The 27,885-nt window shown below is 47.3% G+C and overlaps 1 protein-coding gene across 1 annotated transcript in view; it reads left to right on the top strand.

The window, feature by feature from the left end:
• Window positions 1-27,885, top strand: part of LOXL2 (lysyl oxidase like 2) — a 149,896-nt gene that overhangs the window by 58,206 nt on the left and 63,805 nt on the right. The window contains exons 4-5 of the mRNA XM_072633917.1: window positions 15,880-16,091; window positions 24,582-24,804. Of these exons, the coding sequence (XP_072490018.1) occupies window positions 15,880-16,091; window positions 24,582-24,804 (435 nt within the window). The remainder of the gene's footprint in view (window positions 1-15,879; window positions 16,092-24,581; window positions 24,805-27,885) is intronic.

Here is a 27,885-nt window from a genome sequence, read left to right as displayed (position 1 = left end):
TTTGTTCACTTTTTCCCACCTTCTAGATTGACCAATCTAGCCCTCCAGATTCCTTTTCCAAAGAGCCAACCATCATGAAAAAGAATTGAAAAGGGGGGGATGTAGGTCAGGGGTTGGAGAACAATTCAACAAATCTTTTGTCTGTTTGTTTTTTCTTTTATTTTCAGTGCAGCAAATATAATCAACATGTTGAAAAAGTGTGATGTATACAAGGTTCCACACCTATAGTGCCTCACTCAGGAGGGATTTTTCCTAGAATGTAAAGGGACCTCATGGATCATCTATTCCAACCTCCTGATTTTACACATGAGAAACTGAGGTCCAGAGAGAGGAATCTACTTGCTCAAGGTCCCACACAGGTCTCACATTAGAGTTAGGATTTGAATCCCAGTCTGCTGATTAGAGAATCAGTGATCTTTCCACTGCGCCTGGTCATGAAGCGGATTGGATGGATGATGGGTGAGTGCGGCAATGTCCACAAGGTATTAAAAGAGCAAGAAAAAGCACCCCCAGGTGTAATCGTAAAACTGTAGAGCTGGAGGGAACCTCAGACACCATCTGATCTGTCTCATCTTACATATGAGGAAACTGAGGACCAGGGAGGCCAACAGTCTTTCCCAAGGTAACTGAGGTAGCAAGCATCTGAGGTCCTCTGACTCCTGGAGTCCAGAGCTAATAGTGCTTAGGCAATACCATTTGTTAGGGCACAAGGAGTGACTATTCATTGACGTGTGTGTGTGTGTGTGTGTGTGTGCGCGTGTGTGTGGGCATGCATACACAAGTATGCACACATACCATCCAAGTTTTTGGTGCTGCAGGGCCAAATGCAAATAAGAAAGTGTGTCAATAAATTATATGTAAGGATCCCTGTGGATCACATATTGACTTAATCACACTTGTTTATAAATTTCTTTTTTTTAAAAAAATTAATACTTTAAAATCCAATAGGAACTACAGATAGGAATCTGGTTCAGGGGAGTGTTTGGAGGATGTCTGACAGCTCAGCACCTCATCCATCCAATATGCTCCATGACCAGGAACAGTGGAAAGAGAACTGGTTCTAGAATTAGCAGACCCTGGTTCAAATCCTAATTCTGATGTGGGACCTAACTGTGTGGGACTTTGAGCCAGTGGATTCCTGTCTCTGGGCCTCAGTTTCTCATGTGCAAGGATGAGTTAGATACAGCCCCACTTGCATGGGTCTTGGCTCCATGGGCTGATAGAGGACCCTTACCTATGCCTTAAAAAATCCATGGTATGAGACACCATGTAATACACACCATAAGAAAGGTCCGGACCTTGTGTTCTGGAAATTCAGAGAAAGGAGACAGGTTGCTGAGGTAATCTCCCGTGATAAAATGTAAGGTAAGGATTACTTCATTTTGTCTTGATACATAGACTCAGATCTAGCATTCAAAGGAATCTCAGAAGCTGTCAGTCCAACCCCACATATTACAGATAAGGAAACTGAAACTCAGAAAGGTGAAATGATGTGCCAAGATCCCATAGCCAGGAAGGGGCAAGATCAAGTCTTTGGACTCCAGATATAGCATGCTTCCCCCATACCACATGACTCTGTTTAGAAACTTAGACTTATGTGAATGGAAGGGGACCTCAGAGGTCCCCTAATCCAACCCTCTCATTGTACAGATGAGAAAACTGAGGCCCAGTGAAAGTAACAACCACAAGGGAATTTTAAGGCAATAAATCACAGATCTCCTCTTCCCAATTCCTTGTTCTCATTCTACCTCCCTTCCTGGTCTGTCTGTGGCAGGGTCTGCCTGACCCCCAGCCCCAGATGCCCTCAGGCATCACTGTGCCTGAACAAATTCCAGATGTGCTTCCTAGACTGGTCTCCTTGGACCAGCTGTGCAGTTATTAGATCGGGGAATGAACCCTTAGGGGACAAAGAGGACACAGGGAGCCCACACCAGCCCTCTCTCTGATTCTGTTGGGTGATTTCACCAGGATGATGTGGATACCCGAATTGCATTCTCTAGTACAGTGGAGCAAACTTGAGATTTTGAAGGCCAGGGGCCTGAATTTGGACCCCAGCTTATTCATTTACTGCCTGGATCACCTTGGAGTAGGGTAATCTCAAGGGGGATGACAGGTAGGCAGTGAAATATTCCTCTGCTGATTTCACACTTCTTCCATCCCAGGTTTGTGGTGAGATGCTGAGTGATGTCAGGAAAAATAAAGGAAGGTCTCCATCTCATTGGAGTGACCTTCTGTGGGAAAATTCATGGGAGGACAAGGGCAAGAGTCACAATCTGCATCACTGGAGGGATTTCCAAATCGAGGTCACAGGACTATCAGTTTTAAAGTAATGGACTATATCCTTGAAGGTCAAATCAAATGATTATCAGTTGAAGTAATATTTGTAAACTTGGTACAATACCTAACACATAGTAGGTGCTATATAAAAGCTTATTCACTTCCCCTTTCCCTAAGATCCTTTCAGTCCTAAATCTGCAATTCTCTGAATCCATCCTCTACTGCCGCTGATTCTTCTCAAATATCTTAGAATATTTTAGAGAAATTTTAAGGTGATTTAGGGCAAGATTGTGACAATCTGGGTGGGGATCTAAGTTTGAATCCTGGCTTGGTCACTAACCAGCTTTGTGACTACAGGCAAACCACTTTCCTTTTCCAATTCTCAATTTCCATGTCTGTAAAATGGGAGAAAAATACTTGTTTGTTGGGAGGAAGGCTCCATGTGAAACTTGTAGATGTGAGCTAAAATTTAAATGAAGTGATCCCTGCGGAAAATGACTCGTCATTTCCAATGAATTAGAAGCTCCCAACGGGCCACTGATTCTCCAGTTAAACCTTCAGTGACTAACATCTGCAGCCAGAAGGCAGAGTGGTAGAAGGTCCTAAACTGGGAAGGACTCTGAGACCAACGAGTCTAACTTTCTCATTTTACAGATGAGCAAACTGAGGCTTGGGGAAGTGAAGTCACTCAAGCAGTAAATGTCAAGGCAGAATTTGAACCCAGGTCCTTTGACTGGACCTTGTTCCCTTTTCACTATGTCACGGGGAGAGCACTGGATCTGGAGTCAAGGAAGACCTAGGTTTAAAACTTGCCTCTTACACTTAACTAGCTGTGGGACCCTGGGCAAGTCACTTACGCTCCCTCAGCGGCTTCAGTAAAATGAAGCAGTGGGAGGAGGCAGCCTCGAGGGTCCCTTCTAGCCCCAGTTCTGGAGATCTAGGATGTTTTAACAGCCCTCTTTCTAGCTGGCTTTTAATGTTTAAGGAACCACATTCCTTGTCCTGGAGACATTTGGGTGGCTCAGTGGATAGAACACTGAATTCAAATCCAGCCTCAGACACTTACGAACTGTGTGACCCCGGGAAAGTCGCGCTTCACTCCAGTTTGCCTTAATTCACTGGAGAAGGAAATGGCAAAGCACTCCAGGACACTGACTAGCACCACGACTCCTTATCCTGGGAAGCATTTTACTTCATTAAAAAAAAAAAAAACCCACTTCCACCCCCGCCCCCTCCCCCGCCCGGGGCCCTGCTGCCCAGAGGAGGGAGGCTCGCCTCGTACCCGCGCACGCTGGGCACAGCCCGGCTTCTCAGAGCTGGCCTCCGGTGCCCCCAACCCCGCGAAGGCTGGGCTCGGAGATTCACCACGTTGTGGGTAGCAGCCTGCACGGAACAAGGGGGCACCTGTGCCTGGGGCTGCAGATCACGTTTCGGGAGCCCCCGAGCGGAGATCGGGTAAACATAGACTTCCCCCGGGCCTCCTTCAGTCTTGGGAGGCTGCCAGGGAAGGGAGGCTGGGGTAGGGGCTGCCAACGAAGCCCGCTGGGTCTAGACACTGGAGGCTCTAAGAAGGCCTTTAGGTCCCTGGTCACCTTTGAGAGCTCCCTGAGACCCGAGGACGATCAGGCTGGGCAAAGCAGACTTTGAGGGCTGAGCTTAGCGACTGTGAAGAAAAAAGGCCCCCTCCCCACTGCGTGATCACAGAATCAGAGCTGCAAGGGACCTCCCAGGCCACTGCACCCATTCTACAGAGGAGCAAACTGGCTCAGGAAGACTGACTTTCCCAAGGCCCCCCAGACAAGCTCAGAACACAGCTCTCCTTACTTCTCTAATTCTGCTCCATCCATCCCTGTGAGACCCCTGGCACATGGATACCTCTGTTCCTGGGCTGACAGAGACACCAGAGAACCCTCCCACACATCAAAATTACCACATGCCCTCCCCCTGTGAGTCAGGCTGCTGGTGACTCGGATTTATCCCATTAGAGAATCTGAGAAATTACAAGCTGGAGATTGTGTCTGAGATACAGTGAGAGTCAGTGGACCTGGGTTCGAATCATGACTCTCCCTCCTTTATGACCTTCATGTGTCTGGGTCCACGTTTCCTCATTTGTAAAAGGAGGGGCCTGGCCCCATGGTCTCTGACTCCCCTTCCAGTTCTAAGTCTGTGGATCCAGGACCAGAGGAGGAAGCATTTTGTCCAAGGCTGCACAGCAAGTCTGGGATTGAGTCAGGCTCCTGACTCACACCCAATTGCTCTTTCCTTGATATGTAACTGCTGCGCATCCCTGACAGAGGCCCCTGGGCCCTATCCTCTCCCCCTGCCTGGCTCTTTGCGGGGAGAGTGTCAGTTTCCCAGTGACCCCCTGGGACAGACTCTCTTTTCTCTCAATTTAGTGACAGATGTTGAAGACCCTAGCTGTGCTCCATAACCACAGCAGGAAATAAGACTGGGGCCCGAAGATGGGATAGGCCCCATCCCCCTTTCAAAGCCCTGGGCCCAGAGCTGGGGGATATGGGATGGGAGGGGCATCTTTCCATCAGGGACTTGCTGAGGGAGGTCATCATGGAGCATGGAGTCAGAGAGGGCCTTGAAAGCTACCCACCTCTGAAGCATGAGGTGGTGTGGTCCAGAGGACAGGGGGCTGAATATGGTGGCCCGGGCCCAGCTGTGCCCCCTCCTTCCACCATGAATGTCAAACATTCATATGGTGTTCAAACATTTCCAAAGAGCTTTCCATAAGTTACAACCACCCTGGGGGGTCCTGATCTGACAGATGGGGAAACAGAGGCTGATAGAGGTTAAGTAACTTTCCTAGGGACCCACAGCTAAGTCTGAAATTGGATTTGAACTCGAGTCTTCAGAGCCTTGGGCTACCTGTGTGCCATTGGCAGTCAATCCAGCATTTGTTAAGGGCCTCCCACATGCCAGGTCTTTCCAGGCCCCAGTTTCCTCATCTGTAAATGAGAAATTGTACTCATTGGTTTCTGAAGTGCCTTCCCTGAATTGGGGTGAGGGGGGGCAGGCCTGGGGTCTGTTCTCTCTCTAATCATTCTCTCACCAAAGGGCAGTGTGGCTTCTCCTCCCACATCTGTCAAGGAACTGCAGCTGACCCCAGGAGGCTGATGGTGGGGGTGGGGAGATCCTGAATCCTGGGAACTGTAAGGAGGAGCCTTGGGAATGAAGTAATCCACCCTCCCCTCACCCCATGGAGTGTTTGGGAACTGATGCCCAGACAGGGAAATGACTTGGCTTTCCCCACACTGACTCAGGGCAGGGGCTTGTGCTCCCCCAAGAGCCCAGGCCTGAGTCTCACCAGAGCTGCAGCTCCCCCTTAGTTTATGTATTACAAGGCAGGGAAGGAGGAAGACAGAACAGTGGCAGCCACCTTCCCAGAGGAGAGCTCTGTACTGGCAAACCTCCCCCAGTGTCCTGGAGTCCTCCCACAAACACATGGTGTGGAAAACCCAAACCATCAACAAGCATTGACTGAGCACTTACTGTGTGCTCAGCATTAGCTGGGTACTGGAGCACAAGAACAGAGATGGCGCCATCCCTGCCTTCAAGGACCTTACCTTCTATCAGGGAAATAACATGAACCTGTACACACGCAGACTTCCCCGCTGTCTCTGAGAGCTGGGATTTCAGGGAGTCCTGGTTCTAGAATCATTCATTTAGTCCTGGGAGGAACATCAGAGGCCTTCTAGTCAGGCAGCTTGGCGGTGGATAGAGAGCCTGGTCTAGAGTCAGGAAGACCCAAATTCAAATCCTGTCAGTCCAGTTTGGCTGAAATATAGCTAGCGAAAGGGAGTGATGTGAAATTAGTCTGGGAAGGCAGACTGGGGCAGGGTGTCAAACAGAACTAAAATGACCAACAGGGACCAGTTAGCTCCACAGGAGCCTACTCCCACCCCCACCCATGTGGCTGGGCCTGCCCCCACCCCAACCCATGGTAGGGGTGTGGGTGAGGATCAGAAGCCAGTCTAAAAATGGCCAGGCCCCCCCGGAGGGATGCTGGTCTCCCTCTGACAGGAGGTCTTTGAGCAGAGGCTGGAGATTCTTTCTGGCTGGGTTACAGTAGGGATTCCTTCGGGCCTGGGTCAGGGCAGACAGCTGCAGAAGCCCTCCTGACTCTCCAGCTCTGGTACTGTCCTACAGGGAAGGCTCCAGGCTCAGGAAAGTTCAGCCACACAGGGGTGATTGAAACCCCCTTCTGTGTCCCTGTGCTCATGTCTGCCTTCCCCCATCAGACTAGAGGGCAGAGCCCCGGGAGTTTGCCCTACTCTGTACTCCCATCATTTAGCACAGCGTCATCCCACCTTCATCGCTCACTAAGTGCTTGTTAACCAACTGCCCATCAGAGTCCCAAAGCATGCTGGAGCTTCCCAACAATTTGACATCTTTCCCTCTTTTTGGCCAACATGAGATAAACACCAAAATGCTGTCCCGGCTTTCTTAGAGGGTCTGAGCCCATCTGGGCCTTTAATCACGCGTGAAACAAACCCAGAGTCTTGGAGCAGAAAATCCGAGGAGGTCGAACTCATGCTTCCCGTTCAGTGGATGAGCACTACTTGTTAATTCATTTTAATTTCAATTCAACAGTAATAAAGGCTAGCATTCATACAACACCTTAAGGTTTGTAAAACACTGGGTTTTGTAAAACCACCCTGGGAGGAAGGAAGATGCTACTATTACTCCCATCTTACAGAGGAAGAAACTCAGGCAAACAGTGACTTACTTAAGGTCATGCAGTTGGCCAAGGCCAGACTCGAACTCAGGTTTTCCATATTCCCAGCCCAGTTCTATGCTCTTTCCACTGTCCTGCCAGGCTGCCTATAAGCATCTATTAAGTACCCCAAGGCACCAGGACAAAGACAAACAATAGTTCTTGTCCTCAAGAAGTTTACACTCTACAGGCAGAGGGCACAGCATTCACAGGGACAAGAGAGCATTCTAACATCTGGCTTCCTGTCAGAGCTGGCCCCTCAGTTCAACCTTGAAGGAAGCCAGAGCTTCTAAGAAGCAGAGATGAGAGGGAAGTGTGCACCAGGCAGTGGGCACAGCCTGTGCAGAGGTTGGAACAAAAAAGGCAGGAAATGGACAGCTATATTTTGGGGAGGGGAGTCAAAAGTAATGTTTAGTAAGCCGGGCTGGAGCCAGATTATGAAGGCCTTCAGAGGCCAGGCTGAGGAACTTTCCTTTTAAATTATACAATCACAAGCTTGGGCAGTGACCTGGGAGGCTACTTCAAGAAACCAAGGAGTGAGAAGTTTCTTGAGAGCTCTTGGTTTTATTTGTCTATCTCTGTAACCCTGGGGTCCAGCCCAATATGTGGCATCTGGTCCAACCGAGTCACAGTCCCTTTGGCATCTGGAGAAGCAATCATGCAGACCTTGAGAGACGGGGAACCCAGCCACCCCTTCCAGATATATCCATGGAATAGTTCTAACATTAGAAACATTTTCTTTGTATTGAGCCTAACTTTGCCTTTAGAGGCAATCGGAAGGGTTTTTGAGCCGAGGAGTCACACAGGCATCCTATGTTTGAGGAATGCTAATTTGGCAGCAGTGTGGAAGGTGAATCAGGGAAAAGAATGGAAGGATGGAGACCAGTTAGGAAGAAGGCGACAGCAGTAGTTCAGAGAACAGTGATGAGACCCTGTCTGCCTCCTAGAACAACACAGGTGTGTTGGGAGATGTGAAATCAAGGGTTGATGTTCCTTCTTTTGACGAATTTCCTGCCTTCAGTTGCCTACCCAGACTGTCATGCTCTGTGATAGGTCCCAGGGCACAAAGCAAGCCAAAAGCATGGTCTCTGCCCTCAAAGATCTCCCATTCTAAAGAGGAGAGACCATGAAAAAAATCTCAGTAAGTAAGTGGATGGTCATTTCAGGCCAGCAATGGGGGGCAGGGATACTAGCAATGCCTAGCACACGTGTGGCTCCATCTCCTTGTCTTGGGAGAGCCCCAGTTCAGACAGATGGCAGGGGTTCTGGGCCTCATGCATCATTTCCAACTTTCCTGGGCTGGCTTGTGGGCATTTGATGTTTGACCATCCGGAGACAATGTCTCCTCTGAGCCTGGTTTATTTTCCTCACTTACTTGTCCCTGATACATTTCCTGATGCAATCTCCAGTTAAACTTTCAAGATGGGTGACCTTTTCCTGTAGGCCAAGACCCACGTTTTTGTTATACGATGGAATTTTCAAGTCATTGGCAGATGCTCATATTAGAGATTCCATTCAGGTGGCACATGTGAGGAGTGCTATACAGCCCAGGGGGCTGAAAGTTTGGGGTTCCTTCCTAGCTTGAGCACTGACCTGCTGGGGTGAGCCTCTCCCTCCTTCATTGTTTCCATTTGTAAAATGGGGAGAATGAACCCTTCCCCTCTTCCAGGCCTCCCTGAGGGGTGGGCAGGGCATGTGAGGTCTGGAAATGTTGTGAATTCCTTAGAGAGTGGCCTTCTGAAGCTAGAGATGGGACTGAAGCTGAGCTGGAAGGAGCCCAGAGACCACAGAATCTGAGATCTTTAGCTGTAAGACCCTGGGCAAGTCCTTTTCCCTCTCTGGGAAATCTGAAAAATGGGAGTGGGGGGTACTGGCTTGTGTGGCCTCTCTGAGGTCTCCTACAGTTTGAAAGCCACAATCCCATGAACCAGTTCAGACTCTCTATCTGACTTAAGATTCAAACCCAAGTCCTCTGATTTTAAAACTGGCTCTCTTTCTACTGTACTGCACTTCTCCTGTGAATGTAAAAGACCATGATTTGTCCCTGAAGTGGGAAAAAGAAAACGAGATCGATGGGTTTATTCTGTTCCAAGTATGGGCCACCTGCCTCAGGCAGCATCCCAGATACCAAGATCCATTTTTAAAGGGTGCAAGGGCAGCACGTTGGCTTGTTTTAAAATAAAGGGTTTTTTAAACCTTCTCTTCATTTCTCAAAGTGAGTCTTGAATCAGATCCCAGCACATGTGGGTTTGTGAGGCCATGGGAGGGATTCCACAGCAGTGAAGTCAGGAGGAAAGTTATGTGGCTTTTTTTTTTTTATTTTGGACAAAGAAGTCTCCTAGAAGTAGCAGATGAATGGATGTTTTCCCCTTCTCACGTCCAGGACTGCTTGGTGTGCGTCTCTATCCTCACGTAGGCCCTGTAGGCTCTTGGTGGCCTGACTCTCAGTTCCTCTGAACCCACATTCCTAAAATGGGAGAGGGAGGGCTTAGGAGGGACCATTGTCCTTTGCAACCCTCATACAGCTCCATTCCCTCTGTGCGTATAAGTCCTGGGTTGGGGGTCGGACACAGGCCCTGTCCTCTGGTCACCAAAAAGTGGTTGGGAAGCCAGATTTATACACATAAAACAGATAAGTAACAGCATGGGGTGGGGGAGGGGAAAGGTTTAGGGACAACATAAGGGAGGAGGAGACAGAAAGTGTCCTAGGCATGGAAACAGAACTAGGGTGAGGTGGTAGGGCTGTTTGTCCAAGGCAGAATATTTAGAGGGTGCCAACAGCACCTTCCAGTGATGGTCTGCCCCACTGACCAGTCCTTCTTTACTGTGAATTCTCCTTAGAGCTAGTACCTTCCCTCTGAAATGATCTCCAATATGCATCTTCTTTTGTACATAGTCATTTGCATGTTGTCTCTCTTATTAGACCATGAGCTCTGTGAGAGCAGGGACTAGTTTTTGACTTACTTTGTATCTGTCCTCAACTCTTAGCACAATGCTTGCCATGTAGTACACACTTAACAATAGCTGCTTGATTGTCTAATTGGAAGCCTTATGGTGTCCCATGCTTGTTTCCATCTCTTTGGAAGTTGAATTGCAAGTGTAACAGCCCCATCCTCCTGCCACTTGCCCCAAGAGTACAAAGTGCTAGTGATGGCTCTGCATAGTGGACAGGGAAAGATTGAAAAGGAAAATCTTGGGTGAGGCAGCTTGGTCCAGAAGACAGAACACTAGATTTGGAGTCAGGCATCTGAGTTCAAATCTTGGTTCTCATTCTTGCTACTTTGGGTAAATGACTTAATCTCCCTGTGCCTTGGTTTCCTCATCTGCAAAGTGGAGGTGTTCAGTTGTTTTTCAGTCATGTCTGACTCTTTGTGACCCTATTTGGGTTTTCTCAGCAGAGATACTGGAGTGGTTTACCATTTCTTCTGACATCTCATTTTACAGATAAGGAAACTGAGGCAAGCAGGGGTAAGTGACTTGCCCAAGGTCACACAACTAGTAAGTGTCTGGGGTAGGATTTGAACTAAGGGAGAGGAGTCTTCCTGGTTCCAGAGCGGATACTCCATCCACTGCAGCGCCACCTAGTGGCTGGCTGATCGCAGGGAGGGGTAGATTATATTACTTTTGAGGTACCTGCATCTCTGATCTGTGCAGACTGGAAGGTTCAGAGTGGGCTTCCTGGAAAAGCTTGAAAGCTGGGAAGGATTGGGTGAGATAAAGACACCTCAGGTGGGGAGAAGTATATGAGCATAGGCTGTTCTCCTTGAGTCTTTTTTCTAAAATGTCGATACTGTTTTGACATCAGCACCATCTCCCTGCATGCCAGTCCCCCTCTGCCACTGAGGCAGCATGAATTTATATCAAGAAGAAAAGAGAGAGAGAGAGAGAGAGAGAGAGAGAGAGAGAGAGAGAGAAGAGAGAGAGAGAGAGAGAGAGAGAGAGAGAGAGAGAGAGAGAGAGAGAGAGAGAAGCAGTTTACCCAAACTAACCAACACATCAGCAACGTAAACAGTATATTCAGTATCCCATACCCATAGCCCTCCACCTTGGCAAAGACAGGGAAGGAAATGCATTGTCTTATTCCTCCTTCCGGATCAAGATGGTTACTATACTTACACCTGATAGTGTTCAGTTTGAATCCACTTTTAAGAGTGGAACGGGATCAGACATGCTGCCTGGTATCCAGGTTTATTGAAGATGGCCTCTGGTGAGTTTATGGATGACAAGAGGCATAGGACGCCCACTTGGCTAAATCAGTAATGATTTGGCTTTTTTCCATCAATTGATCAACAAGTTTTTATTAGACACCTACTGTGTTCTGGGACAACAAAGATAAAAATGGAACAACCCCTGCCCTGGGTGGGGAGACACTGTGTGGTCTTATGCAGAATAGATATAAGATAAATGACTTCCTGGTACTTTGGGGAGGGGGAGAGAGAGAGCAAGCAGCTGGGGGTGGGATCAGGAATGGCTTCTTGAAAGCAGCTTTGGATGATAATAAAGACTCATATTTACATAAAGATTTAAGATTTGGAAAACATTTTCCATGCAGTGTCCCATTGAGCCTGACAATATCCTAGCAGGGAAGTGCTATTGTTATCCCCATTTTACAGATGGGGATGCTGAGCCTCAGTGTTGGAAGACTTGCCCTGATCACATAGATTGTGCCAGAGGCAGGACTGGAACTCAGATTCCCCTGATTTCAAGTCCGATACTATTTCACCTCTGCCCCACCTACAGCAATCCTATGAGATAGGTATTGTTTCCATTTTATAGATGGGAAAACAGAGCCCCAGAGAAATAAGATAATTTCATCAGGGTCACAAGCAGCAGCACCAGGTCCTCTGACCCCAAATCCAGCCCTCTCTACAGCACTGCCCTGCCCTGCCCATAACAAGATGCCTCAAATGGAATTCATAACCATGCCCAACCAATCTGGATTCAAGTGAAATGAGAATACTGGGTAAAGGGGAACACCCAGGGATAGGAGTTAGGGGTCTGGGGCTCTCGGCTCATCTCCATCACTAACATTCTGCCACACTCTTCTCCTGTCCTCTGTAAAAAAGCAGAAGGGGTTAGGTGGGAGGAAACACCTGGATGCCTTCTAAGGTCCTTCCAGCTCCAGCAGCAAAGCAGCTTCACTGATCCAGAGGGACAGCTCCCCACAGCTTCTGAGATTGTCTTTAGGCTGGGTCCTCCTGGGCCAGGCTTGGATCTCTCCAACCACCCACTTTCCCCCTCTGCCCCCGGACCCCCAGTCTTTCCTCCCTTCAGCCAGGATCAGCACCCACAGCTCCTTTGGAGGGAAGATGAACCTAGTGTGGTGGAGGGCGAGGAATGGGAACAGCTTTGTCGGTCCCTCATGTCCTCTCCTTAGGAAGCAGAGGTCTGCAACTGGGGCCGGGCTAGGGTCTGGGGATGATGTCATAAACCAGCACCTTTCCCCTTTCCCCATTTCATTCTGTAACTCTCCCAATCTCCAGAGGTGGGAAGGGACTGGAGGCAAATGGACAAGTAGGGAGGTCACCTGGGACCCATACTTGGCTCTCCAAGGCTGCCCAGGTGTCTTGGCTGATGGGAGGAACTATAAGAAGAGGCTTTACAGACCTGGAAAACATCATCCTGCCACTGGCGACCTTCCTTCCGCTCAGCTCACAAGGGAAGTAGGATCAAATACCGGCGTTCTTGGGATGACATATTTTCCACCACCATGTGGGTCTGACCCGAAATTTCTGAAATGACACCTTGTGAAACCAAGCTGACACTCTGATTTATGGAGCTGGGGCGAGAATAGACAGGCTTTACTCTGGGCACCCACACAGAGGTTCTCTTCAATCCTGTGGGCTCCACAAAATGATTTGCATGTTGGCAGGGTTGGGAGCAGCTGTCACTGGGGCCCCTGTATTCCTCTCCCCTCCATCCCATTCCCAATAACCACCCCTTGTGCTGCACGTCCGACCGTCTCTGCCACGCCACCACCCTCAGGCTTCCTCCTTACCCTGGGATGCACCGATCTCCAAGCTCTTAGAGATCATGTTCTGCCTGCCAGTGGTTCTTGGGGTCAACAATTGAGAATTTGTTGTGTTGGTAAGGAAATAGATACTAAGGTGCCATGCACATTCGTAAATGCTTAATAAAAGTGTGTTGATTTGAGGCCCATAGGGGTGAAGTGACCTGCTTAATTTAAGGTCACAGAGATAATAAGTGGCACATCTGGGATTTGAACCTGAGTCCCATGGCTCTAAATTCAGTGCTCTTTTTGTTTGTAAAAGACCAGATCTGTGACATCATTTATTTCGAGAACTACCAGTTGGAAAACAGCATCAATGTAAATCTGCAATTTTGAGAGTTCACCCTCCAGAGCCCCACTCTGACCCACCATGATGCTCCCCAGCCATCTTGCACCCTCTGTAGCTCTGGTATATGTAACCACATCAGTACCAGCCTCCTAGAGGCAGCCAGTGGCACAGTGGATAGAGCACCAGGCCTGGAGTGTGGGTTCAAATCTGGCCTCAGACACTTACTGGCTATGTGACCCTGGACAAGTCACTTAACCCTGTTTGCTTCAGTTTCTTCATCTGTACATTGAGCTGGAGAAGGAAATGGCATACCATTCCCATTCTCTTTGCCAAGAAAACCCCACATGGGGTCATGAAGAGTTAGAACTGAACAATAGATGGCCTCTAAGATCCATTATGGGATGGAGGGGAGGGGAACCTGTCGACTGGGTAATCTATCTCTATGGTCTATGATTCTATCACTACAGGATTGCCTAGGGCACAGAGAGGTTCAATGACTTGCTTAGGATTGCACAGCCATTCTGTGTCCAAGGTGGGACTTGAACTCTGTCGGTCCTGACCACCCCCCCCCCCCCCCCCCCCCCCCCCCCGCCCCGTTCAGCTCCCTCTTCCCCTCCTCATAACTGGGATAAATAATTTAAGTGATTACTGCCAAATGATCAGCCAGGACCACTCATCCTTCATCCAGAGCACCTGGAAGGGAAATAGCCTGCTTGGTGGCTGACTTGGAGTAGACCTAGGATCCCTGATTTCCAGGGTAACCCCCCCTTTCCTATGTTTCTTCAGCTGTGAGTACCCTGCATTAGGAACCACAAGAGAGGGGGCTGGAACCTGGAGATGATTAATAATAATCAGAGGGTAATTAACATTCTGCCCCCAGTTGCTTGACCTTCAAAAAGGAGATCTAGCAAATTCCTACCGTAGCTGGTCACTCAGGAAATTTTCCACTGGCTTATGCCACTGATGTTCCCTCCCAACTGTGGAAAAGCTTAGATTGTGCCTGTCATCCCTGGGACACATATCCTGGTGGTGCCCCACCCTGGCTTTACTTTTATAGACGTTGCTCCCCAAATACCATAAACCTAAGGCCATCCATCATCACCAGCAGCCCAGGACTGTCTCTGCCATTTACTAGCTCTGTGACCTTTAACAAATTCCTTCCCCTTCACGGACCTCAGTTTTCTCAGTTATGAAAAGGAAGCATTGTTTGTGGTGATGATGGGGATAATATCAAGGACCTTGACATAAGGGGATATGGAAAACTATGCCCATTTTACAGATAGGGATACTGAGGCTCAGAGGGGTAAAATTGTCTGTCAAAGTGGCAAAGGTGGGGATCAAATTCAGACCTTGTGACTTCAAAATCAGTTGCTTTTCCACTATATTATGCTATCACTATCACCATTTTACAAATGAGGAAACTGAGGTTAAACCAAGTTAAGTGACTTATGGAGGGTCATTATGATAATACCTGTCAGAAATTGGACTGGTTTCCTTGACTCTAAGGTGGACTCTCTGCTTACTACATCCCCCTGCCTCATGACAGTAATAATCTTAAGGGCCAACATGGAGGGTTTGCAAAATGCTTTTATGAGGTAAGCAAGGTTAACAAGCAGCATCTCCCTGGAGCCTCAAAACCTGTGGAGTGGATGTGATTATCATTCCCATTTCACAGTGGAGAATAGAGGCTTAGAGGAATTCACTGACTTTCCAGTGGTCACGCAGCAAATTGTCTCAGAGTCAGAGGATTCGAACCCAAGTCCTCTGACTCAAAGTCTAGCGCTCTTTCCACTATATGCCAGAAGACAATCAACTATGTGGCCTGAGATTGTTTGGAGACCATGAGGTCATAGAGGGGAGGGAACTTGACAGGAAACTGAGCCATGGAGAGGTGAAGTGGCTTGCCCAAGGTTGCACACTTAGTACATACCTGATATTCGACTGAGGTTTTCCTGACTGCAAGTTGAGGGCGCCATCTTGTGTGCTCATCCCATCTCTCCAAAAAGGTTGTAAGCTCTTCCAGGGCATGGGTTTCTGGTGGTTCTTTGGTATCCCTTCCTAGCACAGGAATCAATCAATTATGGGTATTTATTAAGCATTTATTGTTTGCCATGTGCTAGGGATACAGAGACAAAAAAGTGAATCATCCTGGAGCTTATGGAGCTGAGTTCTGACACCCCCAGGCTTGGAATGCTTGGTCTCCTCTGCTCTGCCTCCTGTTCCCCTGGTTTCCTTCAGGGGAGGAAACCCCACCTTCTACAACAGTTTGTAATTCTAGTGCTAAGCCCGGCTCATTATCTCCAATCTATTCTCTCAATATCTTGTTTGTGTAAATGTTATCTCTCCCCTTAAATGGTCCACTCCTTGAGGGTAGGCACTGATTGCAATCACTGCTTCTTTTGCCTTTCTTTGCACCCCTGATGCAGAGCAGCAGCTCCATGCCTGGCACACAGGGATTCCTGAATAAATGACTCAGCCTGACTCTGCCCTCTATCTGGAGAGCTTCTCTGGGGACCTGACTGCTGATCAATGGGTCATTCCTTCCATTGACCTTTTTCCTGCATTCTCTCTTTGTAGAACATGAACATCCAGGTGGATGACATTCGGATCCGTGCTGTCCTATCTGCATACCGTAAGCGCACGCCAGTGACAGAGGGCTATGTGGAGGTGAAAGATGGCAACAACTGGAAGCAGGTCTGTGACAAGCACTGGACCACTAAGAACTCCCGGGTCATCTGCGGCATGTTTGGTTTCCCTGCTGAGAAGAAGTACAATGCCAAGGTGTACAAGTAAGTGGGAGCCTGAGTCGCTGCAGGGCCCTGGGCCCCTTGGGAATGGAAGCTTCCTCTGGGATGTGGCAGTGGGAGTGGAAGGTTGGAATCTGGGACTCACACTTCATGCCTTCCCAGGTATCTCCCACCGGGTCCCAAGAGGACAAGCTGGCCCTGCAGATGGGCCTGCTAGATGCCCTTAGGCCATGGAACTAGAGTTGAGTTGACCTTATAGGCGTAGGACCTGAGTTTGTATTCTGGCTCAAGCATTTACTACCCCTGTGACTTTGGCCAAGTCCTTTAACCTCTCTGGGCCTCAGTTTCTAGAACTGTAAAATAAAGGAGTGGGCTATGTAGCCTCTGACATCCTTTCCAGCTCCAGAACTAGGATCCTAGATGTAAGCAAGTCATTTGACCTCTTTTTCAGGACCCTCTCAGAGCCTTGGTTTCTTCATTTGTCAAATGAGGGAGGCAGCTCCATTCCAAAGAAGGTGCTGATCTGCCTTGGTAGAGCAAGCTTCCTTACTCAGGAGGTCCCCAGTTTAAAAAAATAGTGAGGGAATCATTGGCCTGGATAATTTCTGAGGTCTCTTACTACTTTAACTCTCTTAAGAAAGGGCCTAAGCCATTCTAACACATGGGATCCCCCCATGCCTTGCTTCCTGCCTGCTACCCTATCAATAGTAGCTAACATGTAGATAGCACCTCCTCTCCAGGGAGCCTCTTCCATGCTGGGACAGCTCTTATAAGCTAGGAAGCATCTTCTGACTCCAAGATTAAGTTGACTTCTTCCCAGCTTCCACCCATTGCTCCTGCTCCTGTCCCTGTCTGACCTCTGATTGTGGGGCAACAGGGATGGTGGGGGAGCAGACCTTCCAGCTCTCCCTGGGAGGTGCTCATCTCCCCATTGACAGCGAGGCTAGCAGCTGGGAAGAGTGAGGAGAGTAGCTGACTGCCCAGCTGAAGCCTTCTCTCCATCTCTTACCAGCCAAGAAAAACAAGCTTCGTTCTCTCTTAGTCTTCTAGAATTACTGAGAAACCTCCTGTGTGTGCAAGAACAGGCAAAGATTTTCCATCTACACACACACACACACACACACACACACACACACACTCTCTCTCTCTCTCTCTCTCTCTCTCTCTCACTCTCTGACTGCACTTAGGACTAGATTGGTCAGAATCTTCCAACACTAGTCTTGCCTGGATCCTTTCCCTTGTGTTCTCTCTTCCTTCTGCCCATCCAGAGCCAAGATGTGGCAGAGGGGACAGGATATTTCTTTGAAGGGGTGCAGGATCATTTGACCAACCAGTCAGTCAGCAAACATATCATGTGTCTACAGTATGTGCTAGACATCAATGAATTTCTGCCCTCAAGATCAGATTCTAGGTCTAGATTTAGAGGGAATAATATATCCTGTTCTCTTGGGGGACAGCACTGGGAGGGGGGCAAGTTAGAGATCAATGGGGTTAGGGAGGTAGCCCAGCCCTGAGACTTCCTGACTATGTTGCCCTAAGCAAGTCACTTAGTCTCTGTGCTCTAGGCTTTTCTCTGACACTACAGAAAAGTTGCTGATCAGCCTAGGTAGAGGAATTTTCCTCCTCTGGGAGTGGCTTACAATCTCTATTTCCCCATCAAAAACTTTCTGGAGCTGTCCAGCAGCATGAAAGATTCTCAGGTGGTTGTGATGGTCTTATCACTGAGCGTCAAGGAAAGATGACAAGATTTAGCTCTAGAAAGGCTCTTTCAGGCCATCTAGTCCAATTAAAAACAAATTTACATTTTACTAATCACAACAGCCTTTAGATCCATTTGGAAAATGGTATCAGACATAGAGAAACACACCCCGGGGGGAGGGGATGTAATCTTTTTAAGGAAGGCATATGTGTGAGTATGTGTGTATGTGTGTGTGTGTACGTGTGTGTGTGTGTGGTGTGTGTATATGTATGTGTGTGTATGTAGGTGTATGTGTGTGTATATGGGGGTGTGTGTGTATGTGTGTGTGTGTGTGCATGTGTGTGTGTGTGTGTATATGGTGTGTGAGCGTGTGTTTATGGCTGATCATTTTGCTGGTCCTAGAGAAAGATCAACATGGCAATGCCAATTCCTTCATTTTACAGAGGGGAAAACTGAGGCCCAGACAGGGTAACTGGTTTGCCTGTTGTCACACAGCTAGAAATGCCAGAACTAGAGAGCCAAACTCAGCTCTCTTCGCCACAGCTTCACCCTGATTCTTTATACTTACAAAAAGGGAAACAGAGGCCCAGAGAACCAGAGACATGGCTAGTAAGTGAGCCAGGATTCAAAGCTAGATTCTTTGTCTCCAAATCCAACATATTCAAGTGGAAACTGGGTAGCTGAGTCCCTGTCATCAACATGAGAGAGGATTCCTTCACGGAAGATGGCAGGAGCTGGAATTAAATAGATGATCTCGCAACTGCCTCCCTCCCCATTCCCAGTGATCTCATAAGATGAAGGACAAAGTCATTATCCCCATGTGCAAGGCCAGTCAAAACCCAAATATTTCTTCTTGGGAGGGAGAAGGACTTCACTCTCCCTGAGAAAATCCTTCTGCCTTCACATTGTGACTGTCAGAACAGAGTTTTCCCCACAATAGCAACTAGCTTGGCTTATTTTCTTTAACTCCATAGAAGCTAGATCTCCCATTATGTTCCTGAGGAAGGCTCAGTCTCCTCCTCCTTCTCCAGTTCCCTCCCCAGCCCTATTTGTGGCAGGATGATGCAGTGGATAGAGCTCCAGGCCTAGAGTCAGGAAGACTTACTTATCTTTCTGAGTTCAAATCTGGCCTCAGACACTTACTAGTTGTGGGACCCTGGGCAAGTCACTTCACCCTGTTTGCTTCATCTGTGAAATGAGAAGAAAATGGCAAACCATCCCAGTATCTTTGCCAAGAAAAAACAAAATGGGGTCATGAGGATTCAGACATGACTGAAAAACAACTGAACTGGGCATTACAAGGCTCTGTATCCTGGGCCAGGGGCTCTTTGCTGAGAAGAGAAATGATTAACAGATGTGGAGCAAATAGAAGAAAAACCAAATTGTCATTTTCCAAAACACCTCCCAGAGTTTTCTCTTCCAAAGCTGCTGCCAGACTTGGGAGGCCTGGAGTGGAGAGACCACACCACCTTCAGCCACTTTCCTTGTTAGAGAAAGTCATTGATGGAGATGCCCGATCCAAGCCAGGGTGTCCAGGGGGCACTCACCCCCTTGGGCACTGGCATCACAAAGGCAATCTCTCTGGGGGCTTCTATTCTTTGGGCACCGTAACATGTACCCAGATAATAATCATGATGGTGATAATCATTTATATGGTCCTTTGAGATCTGCAAAGCACTTCTCACATATTTTTATCTCATTTAAGCTTCACAACATCCCTGGGAGGTAGGTGCTATTATTATCCTCATTTTACAGATGAGGAAACAGAGGCAGACAGGGAAATGACTTGCAGAGGGTCATACAACTAGTGAGCAGCAGAACCCAGGTCTGCTGACTCCAAATCCACCATTCTTTCCACTATACTACAGAGCTAAACTTTAAAGGAAAATGAGGATTCTTAGAGGTAGAGGCAAGAAAGGAAGACATTCCAGCATGATCACAAGAACACAGAGGTTGGAGACCGAAAGGAAATTTGGGGGTCATCTTTCCTAATCCCCCCATTTCACAGAGGAGGAAACTGAGGTGCAAGAAGCAAAGTTACCTCCCCAAAGACAGCTGGGATTTGAACTCAGGTCTTCTGACTTCCCCTCTGGCACAAGACTGCATTAGTTGTTTGGGCTGCCACATCACACTGTTGACTCACAGTGAATCTAAAATCCAGTAAGCAGCCTTTCCTCTAACCTGGAATTTTTTTCTTCTGTCTGAAATCGGGGGAGTTGATTTTTTGAACCCAAATATAAGACTTCATATTTATTTCTATTCAATTTCATGTTCTTGAATTTGGTCCAAGGCTCTTGTGTTTTGGGATCTTGAGTCTGTCACCCAGTAGGTATTTTGTATTTATTTACGTCCAGTCTTTCCTACTGTAATGTAAATTTCTTGAGACCAGGGACTGTTTTTGCCTTCTTTTAAAAAAAATCTCTAGAGCTTTATGTAGTGCCTGGCACATAATAACATTATCATCCTCATCATGAAAATAATAATAGTGATAATAAAAACTAGCATCTCTATGGCACTTCACAAAAATTCCTCTCACTTATGCTCACAATAACCTTGGGGATGGGTGCCATTATCATTCTCATATTACAGATAGGAAACTGAAGTCAGTAGTGGTTAAATGACTTGCCAAGGGTCACATAACTGGTGTCTGAGGCAGGATTTGAAATTAGGTCTATGTGACTGAGTCAAGGACCAATTGGGGGATTCCAGTCTTAAAGGACTGCTTAAAGTGTTTATAAAGGAATGGTCTGCCAGTCAATCAACTAGCTTTGCTTAAGCACCTACTGTGTTTCAGGCCCTATGCTAAGCACTAGAGATACAAAGAAAGGCAAAAACACAGTCCCTGCCCTCAAGGGGATTATATTCTAAAGGAAAGACAACAAGTAAACAACCCTGGACATACAAGACATGGGCAGTTGGAGGTCATAAGGAAGGTACTTGTTGAGGGAGAAAGAGTCTTCTGGAGAAAGGTGGGATTTGAACTGAGTCCTGAAGGAAGCCAGGAGGCAGAGGTGAGAAGGGTATGTTCCAGACATGGAGCACAGCCAGCGCAAAGGCACAGAATTGGGAAAGAGAGAATTGTGTTTGAGGGATTACAAGAAAGCCAGGGTCACTGGAGCAGAATATGTAGAAGGCTATATGTAGAAGAGTATAAGAAGACTGGAAAGGTAGGATGAGACCAGGTTGTGAAGGGCTTTAAAAGCCAAGCAGAGGATTTTATATTTCATCCTGAGGGTAATAGGGAGCTGCTGGAATTGATTGAGGATATGTGGGCTGGCATGGTAATCCCACACTTTAGGAAGATCATTTTAGGAGCTAAGTGAGCTGGTGTGGGGGCTGAGCCCCTCAGAGAGTAAGCCCCAAGGTTGCCCCTCTGGTAGCAAATGTCAGAGGCTGGATTTGAACCCAAGCCTCTTGTTGCTCCAATACTGCAATAAGAGCAGTGATCAGAGATCGTATGAGAAAGAAGAAGAGGTGTCATTTGGTGACCTCTTCATTTGCCCTTGGTGGCAACGTAGTATGGAGAGAAGGAGAGGACCTGGGTTCAGATCCTGCCTCTGAGGCTTACTGCATATGTGACCTTGGGCAAAATCACAGCCCCTCCCTGGGTCTCAGTTTCTTCATTTATAAAAAGAGGGGTTTGGACTAATTCTAGACTGATGATATTGGAAGCATCTTGGTGGTGTAGTCCATAGAGCACTAGAGTTAGCAACAAAAAGTTGTGAATTCAAATCCTCCCTCCCATTCTGGGCAACTCACCAAACTGTTCTGAGACTTAGCTTCTTTATCTGTAAATGCCGACCTCACAGGGAAATCAAATGAGAGAAGCCACATGGAGGACTTTGTCACCCCAAAGTGCTAGAGAAAACTGGCTGTGATTGTGACGATGTCTTATGGTCCCTTTGGTGTAAGTGAAATCCGCATGTTCCCATCAGTTACACCATGAATTAAGGGGACTGTTAATTGAGAGCCTAACTGAAAGACTTTTCTGAGCCAAGAGCAATCTGGTGAGCTCCCTCTAAGTCTGTCCTCACTGACACCCTGGGAGACCTCTCCAGCCCTTCCACATGGAAGCAGGTTGGAGGGAACACAATGTTCTCCATCGAGGAGACAGGGACAGAAAGAAGAAGGAATGGGATGGTCCTGGTGTTCATTACAACAGGCAGAGCCACAGGCCTGTTTCTACAGCAAGCATCCCAGACCCAGCCTCTTGACTCGTATCTTATTGGCTCTCATCTCTGCTCATGTCTCATTTGCTCCAAAGAAACTGAGCCTTTGGAAGGCAGTCCTTGGGTCGGTCTGTCTCTGACACCTGCGGGACATCCCAAAGGGATGGACTAGTGTGGCTCTGCCCATGATGCTGGGTAGATTCCCCAAGCAAGAAAGGTATTTAGTTGGCAATGCTGTTGTTTACAGTTTTTCTGGAATGTTAGAGGATTCTGCAAGTTTGAGGGAGGGGAAGAAGCCTGGAGAACAGGCAGAGGCATTGAGAAGTGAGAGGATGGGGAGGCGGGCTGAGGGTCTTTGTTTCAAGGTTTGAGTCATCATCAGTGGACTCCCATCTTGTGCAGATAATATCCCCTCCCAGGAACAATTACCTCTTTTCCTCAAATAGAAGAGCAAGATGGAAGCTAATCTACTAAGTCCTTGGCAATCCAGCTTCTCTTGCCCCAATTCTTATAGGATATTGCTACCAGATTAATCTTCAAGCACAGCTTTCAAAATAATAGTAATAATAGCAAATATTTATATAATGTTTTAAGGTTAGCAAAATGCTTTGTAAAGAGGATCTCATTTGATCCTTACAACAACATGGAAAGGTAGGCGCTGTGATTATCTCCATTGACCAATGAAGAAACTGAGGCAGAAGAAGTGAAGTAACTTGCCCAGGGTTCCACAGCTAGTCAGTGTCTGAGGCCAGATTCAAACTCAGGTCTTTTGGCTCCAAGGCTAGTGCTCTAACTACTACACCACTGGCTGCCTCTCTATGGCCTTCTTCAAGTCATTTCTACTTATAGGTATACACATGGTTTCCCCCAATTGACTTTGAATTCCTTTGAGGACAGAACATAAATCTAGGCACATAGTAGGTACTTAATAAATGATTTGATTGATTGGAGGCAACACAGCACATACTACCTGTGTGACCTTAGACTTCTCACTTCATATCTCTCAGCCTCAGTTTCTTTATCTGTAAAATGGGGACCAGATGACTTTTGACAGTTCTTCTAGTTCCATTTCTATAATCCCATGAGAAACTGATTTTATCAGCTCCAGAACTTCAGTACTTCACTGTTGCCTAAAGCATAGAATCATACAGACTCTCAGGGTTGGAAGGGACCTCGGACCTCATCTAGTTCAAACCATGTGTGAATAAGAATTCTCTCATAATGTCATTGTTGTTCAGCTGTTTCAGTTACGTCCAACTCGTCATGACCCCATTTGTGGTTTTCTTGGCAGATTCTAGAGTGACTTTCCATTTCCTTCCCCAGCTCATTTGACAGATGAGGAAAGTGAAGCAAGCAGGATTAAGTGATTTGCCCAGGGTCATAAACTAATAAGTGCCTGAGGCCAAAACTCAGGAAGATGAGTCTTCCTGACTCCAGACCCAGCACTCTGTCCACTGTGCCACCTAGACAAAGGGTCCTCCTTTGCTTGAAGGCTGCTCTTGATGTAAGCTACTACTACATTCATGGTGACCTGTTCCTTTTGAAAAAATTTAAAGTCTAATTTTTTCCTGATTGTGGGACAAAATTTGGCACTCTGTGCCTTCTACTGTCTTGCTCCTAATTCTGTCTAGTGAGACCAAGCAGAAAAAGTCAAATCCCTCTTTTACAGAAATTCATAGAATTTAGAACATGAGGGACCTTCGAGGTCATCTAGTCCAAACCCCTGATTTTTTCAAATGAGGAAACTGATGCTCAGAGAGGTTAATGATAATAACCATCCCAACTAACATTTAGATTATGTTTTCATGTGTGCAAAGTGGTTCATATACACCATTTAATCATTTCGATTGGGGTCCATTGACTTGCCCACGGCGACAGAAGTAGTAAATTGGTAATGCCAAAATTCAAACCCAAGTCCTCTGACTCCAAGTCTTGTAACATCCACGCTGCCTTCCCATAACAGTAATTAAAGTACCTGAGGACAGCCATTGCAGTCTCTCTCCCCCAAAGACCCCTAGTTTCTTCAACTACTTTGCATATAGCATGAATATCCAGGAGGAGTGAGGGCTGGTTAATTGTGTCAAACAGTAATAGAGATAAGATAGGATGAGAAATGGGGGAAAAAAAGGATTGAAATTTTTTGGGGAAAACCTACAGAGGATGCGAGCAACAGTAGGTAACAGAGGATGAATTAAAAAGATTTCATTTAGCAGTTAGGAGATTTTGGGGACCATGGACAGAGCCATTTGAGTCCTTTGGAGGCATTGGAAGTCTTTTTGCACACAGCTGACAATTAAGTGGAAGATGATGTAATGGTCATCTTTGGGACAAAGGATGTGAGAGCTGGAAAGGACCTTAGAACACAGAATGTGAAAGCTAGAACATGGGATGTCCAGGTTGGAAGTGCTCTTCCAACACCATTCCAGCCTTCAGGGACTGTTTTCATCATCCTCTTTGACCCTCAACTTAGTTTACCTGGCCTTGGTAGGGGGTTAATAAATGTTTAGTAAATTAAGTTCTCAGTTAATAAAGGGAGGACCTGAGGCTCAGACAAAGGCACCCTGCTTTGTGTCAGATGGCCTGAGACCTTTCCAGACCAAAGATCCCCTCTGCCACCCTAGCTCCCCAATCCACTCACTCTGACCCTCTGCCCTTCTCCCTCAGGATGTATGCCAGCCGGCGGAAACAGAAATACTGGCCCTACTCTATGGACTGCACAGGCAATGAGGCCCACATTTCCAGTTGCAAATTGGGCAATCAGGCTGCATTGGACCCTGTGAAGAATTTCTCCTGTGAGAATGGGATGCCCGCTGTGGTGAGCTGTGTGCCAGGCCGGGACTTTGCCCCCGGTAGCCTGGCAGGCTTTGGAAAAGCCTTCAAGTCAGAGGTCAGTACAATCAGACGGGCCCAGACACTTAGTGCCATGCATTCTCCGACAGCCAAGAAGTCCTGAGAGGGAAGGGCCCCAGAAGGCTGGCCATTTGCGGGGCAGGGGGAGGAGGCCTGGAAACTTCCGGGAAGAGCTTGGAACTCCCCGGGGAAAGATGAGGGAGAGAGAAGTTCTGTGAACCATAACAATCTCTGCTTACCATCGTCACTCCTCTGCTTTCAAACCATCCATGCCTCCCAGGACCTTGAGAATAAAGTCTGCGCTCCTCAGATCGTTCTAAGCCTTCCACAACCTTTGTACTTTCTGCCTTTCCCACTTTATTTCTCACTATTTCCCCTTACTATACCCAGTTCAACAGTCCAATTGAACAAGGAAGGAAGGGAGGAAGGAAGGAAGGGAGGGAGGAAGGAAACATTTATTAAGCACCTACAATGTGCCATAATGGGCCAGGCTAGGTGGTGCAGTGGAGAGAACGCTGAATTTTCATGAGTTCAAACCTGGCCTCAGACCCTAGCTATGTGACCTGGGCAAGTCACTTAACATTACTTGCTTCTGTCAAATGAACTGGAGAAGGAAATGGCGTACTAGTATCCTTGCCAAGAAAACCCCAAATGTGGTCACAGAGAGTTGGACATGACCAAAACAACTGAATAACATATGCCATAAATTACAAATAGCTTCATTTGATCCTCACAACAACTATTCTGGGAGGTAGAAGATATTATATCTATTTTATAGGTGAGGAAGCTGAGGTAAACAGAAATAAAGTGACTGGGTTTTGAAGTCAATCTGTTAACATACATTTATTAAGCACCTGCTATGTGCTAGGAGGTAGTGATACAAAGTAAGGCAAAAGACAGTCTTTGCCCTCAAGGGGGACGGAGGGGGAGGAGAGGACACAATTAATAATCGGTAGGTCTGTATTATATGCAGGGTGAGTGTAAGGTAATCTCAGAGGAGAAGGCACTTGTAGCTGGGAGGACTCAGAAAGGCATCCTCCAGAAGGCAGAATTTGAGCAGTATCTTAAAGGAAACTTTTGAAAGAAATAGTGAGTACTTTTCCAGATCTGACATCCTGTGTTCTAAGATCCCTCCCCCCTTGATGATCCATGGTCCAAGGTCCCTTCCGGCTCTGATATCCTATGAGTCTCTGGTCTCTCCGATTCCTGACTCTCCAGCACACATCTCTGAGCCCAGCTATTGGGGAATCCCCACCTTTTATCATTTAAAATAAAGGGGTCAAGCTGAAACAAAGCAAGCCCATCCCACACTCCCCCACTGTCAGCCTCACCACACCCTCTCCATAAAAAGGCCCTCGCATTATTTTTTCCCCAGCTGTGTTCATTCTCCCATCCTGTGCCAGCTGACTAGTCCCCAGCCTAGTCCTCTCTGGGAGAGGGCCTGCTGACTTTACACTTTGGCTTTGTTGTGATCTGGCCTGTAGGCAGCCTGTTGGAATGGAGCTGAGATCTGGGTTTGGCTGGTTGGCTGGGGTGGGTGGGGGGGAGCTCCGAGAAAGGGAGTTTAGCCCAAACACAGGCGTGAGCCAGGAAGTTTAAAGCAGAGATCTAGAGGGAGAAGAAAGGAGTCTGTTTGTAGTTTGGGAGGCCCCGGATGATGGTTCTCAGCAAGTCATTAATAAGTCTTGGGGCTCAGTTTCTCCATCTGTAAAATGCTTATGTGTGTGTGTGTGTGTGTGTGTGTGTGTGTGTATGTGTGTGGGGAAGGGGTATGTGTGTGTATGTGGGGGGGTATGTGTGTGTATGTGTATGTGCATGTGTGTCTGTGTATGTGTGAGTGTGTATGTATGTGAGTATGGGTGTGTGTATGTGTGTGTGTGTGGGTATGTGTGTGTGTATGTGTGTATGTCTGTGTGTGTGTATGGGTGTGGGTGTGTATGTGGGTATGTGTGTGTATGTCTGTGTCTGTGTGTATGTGTGAGTGTGTATGTGTGTGAGTGTGTATGTGGGTGTGTGTGTATGTCTGTGTGTGTGTGGATATGTGTGTGTGGGTATGTCTGTGTGTGTGTATGGGTGTGTGTGTGTGTGTGTATGTGTGTATGTCTGTGTGTATGTGTGTGTGGGGGTATTTGTGTGTGTATGTGTGTTTGTCTGTGGGTATGTCTGTGTGTATATGGGTGTGGGTGTGTATGTCTGTCTGTGTGTGTGTGTGTGTGTGTGTGTGTGTGTGTGTGTGTGAAATAGACTGGGATTCAGATGGGTGGTGCCTGGAATAGAGAGGTGAACCTGGAGTCAGGAAGACCTGAGTTCAAATCCTTCCTCAGACACTCATTGGCTATGCAACCCAGGGCAAGCAACTTAGCCTCTCTGCCTCAGTTTCCTCAAATGGGAGTAGCAATAGCACCTACCTCCTAGGTTGTTGTGATGATCAAATGAGATAATAATTATAAAACATTTTGCAAAACCCAAAGAGCTGTAGAAATGGTTGTTGTCATTATCATTATCTCTAAGGTTTTTCTAGATCTGCCATTCTGCGATTTTGATCCCCTGCCCCCAGCACGATCTTAGTTTGGGGCTAAATAGGATCATACAAAGCTGATTCATCTCACAAGGTAATTAAAAAGGAACATGGGCATAGCTTAGAGAGAGAAAAGAAGTCCCAGGGGACCAATAATGGATCAACTGACGAGCATTTGTTAAGTGCTGACAACGAGCCAGGCATTGGGCTAGTCCTGGGAATGCAAAATGAAAAAAGAAGCATCAACGGGGAGAAAACTTGCATACATGTGACTATGAACAAGTCACAGATGATGCAGATACAAGAGAACCTTGGAGGGGGGTCACCAACAGCAGGAGAGGCACTCGAGCTGGGCTGTCTTGAAGAAAGCGATGGAGGAAAGGGAGGGCCGGCATCCCAGACATGGGGCCAGCCAACCAAAGGATCAGAAGAAGGCAGAAGAGGTGGACCATAGGGTGCCTGGAAGGAAGCAGGATGTGAGGAAGGGACAGATTGGGAGGGACTTTAAATACCAAGCAGATCCTCAAGGTAATAAGGAGCCACTGGAGTTTACTGAGTGAGGGGAAGGGAAGATGAGATCAAGTACCAAGAGCAGGCATT

The sequence above is a fragment of the Notamacropus eugenii genome, chromosome 1 (assembly GCF_028372415.1).
Source record: "Notamacropus eugenii isolate mMacEug1 chromosome 1, mMacEug1.pri_v2, whole genome shotgun sequence".
Classification (NCBI taxonomy): Eukaryota; Metazoa; Chordata; class Mammalia; order Diprotodontia; family Macropodidae; genus Notamacropus; species Notamacropus eugenii.
This window is presented reverse-complemented; position numbering and strand designations above follow the sequence as displayed.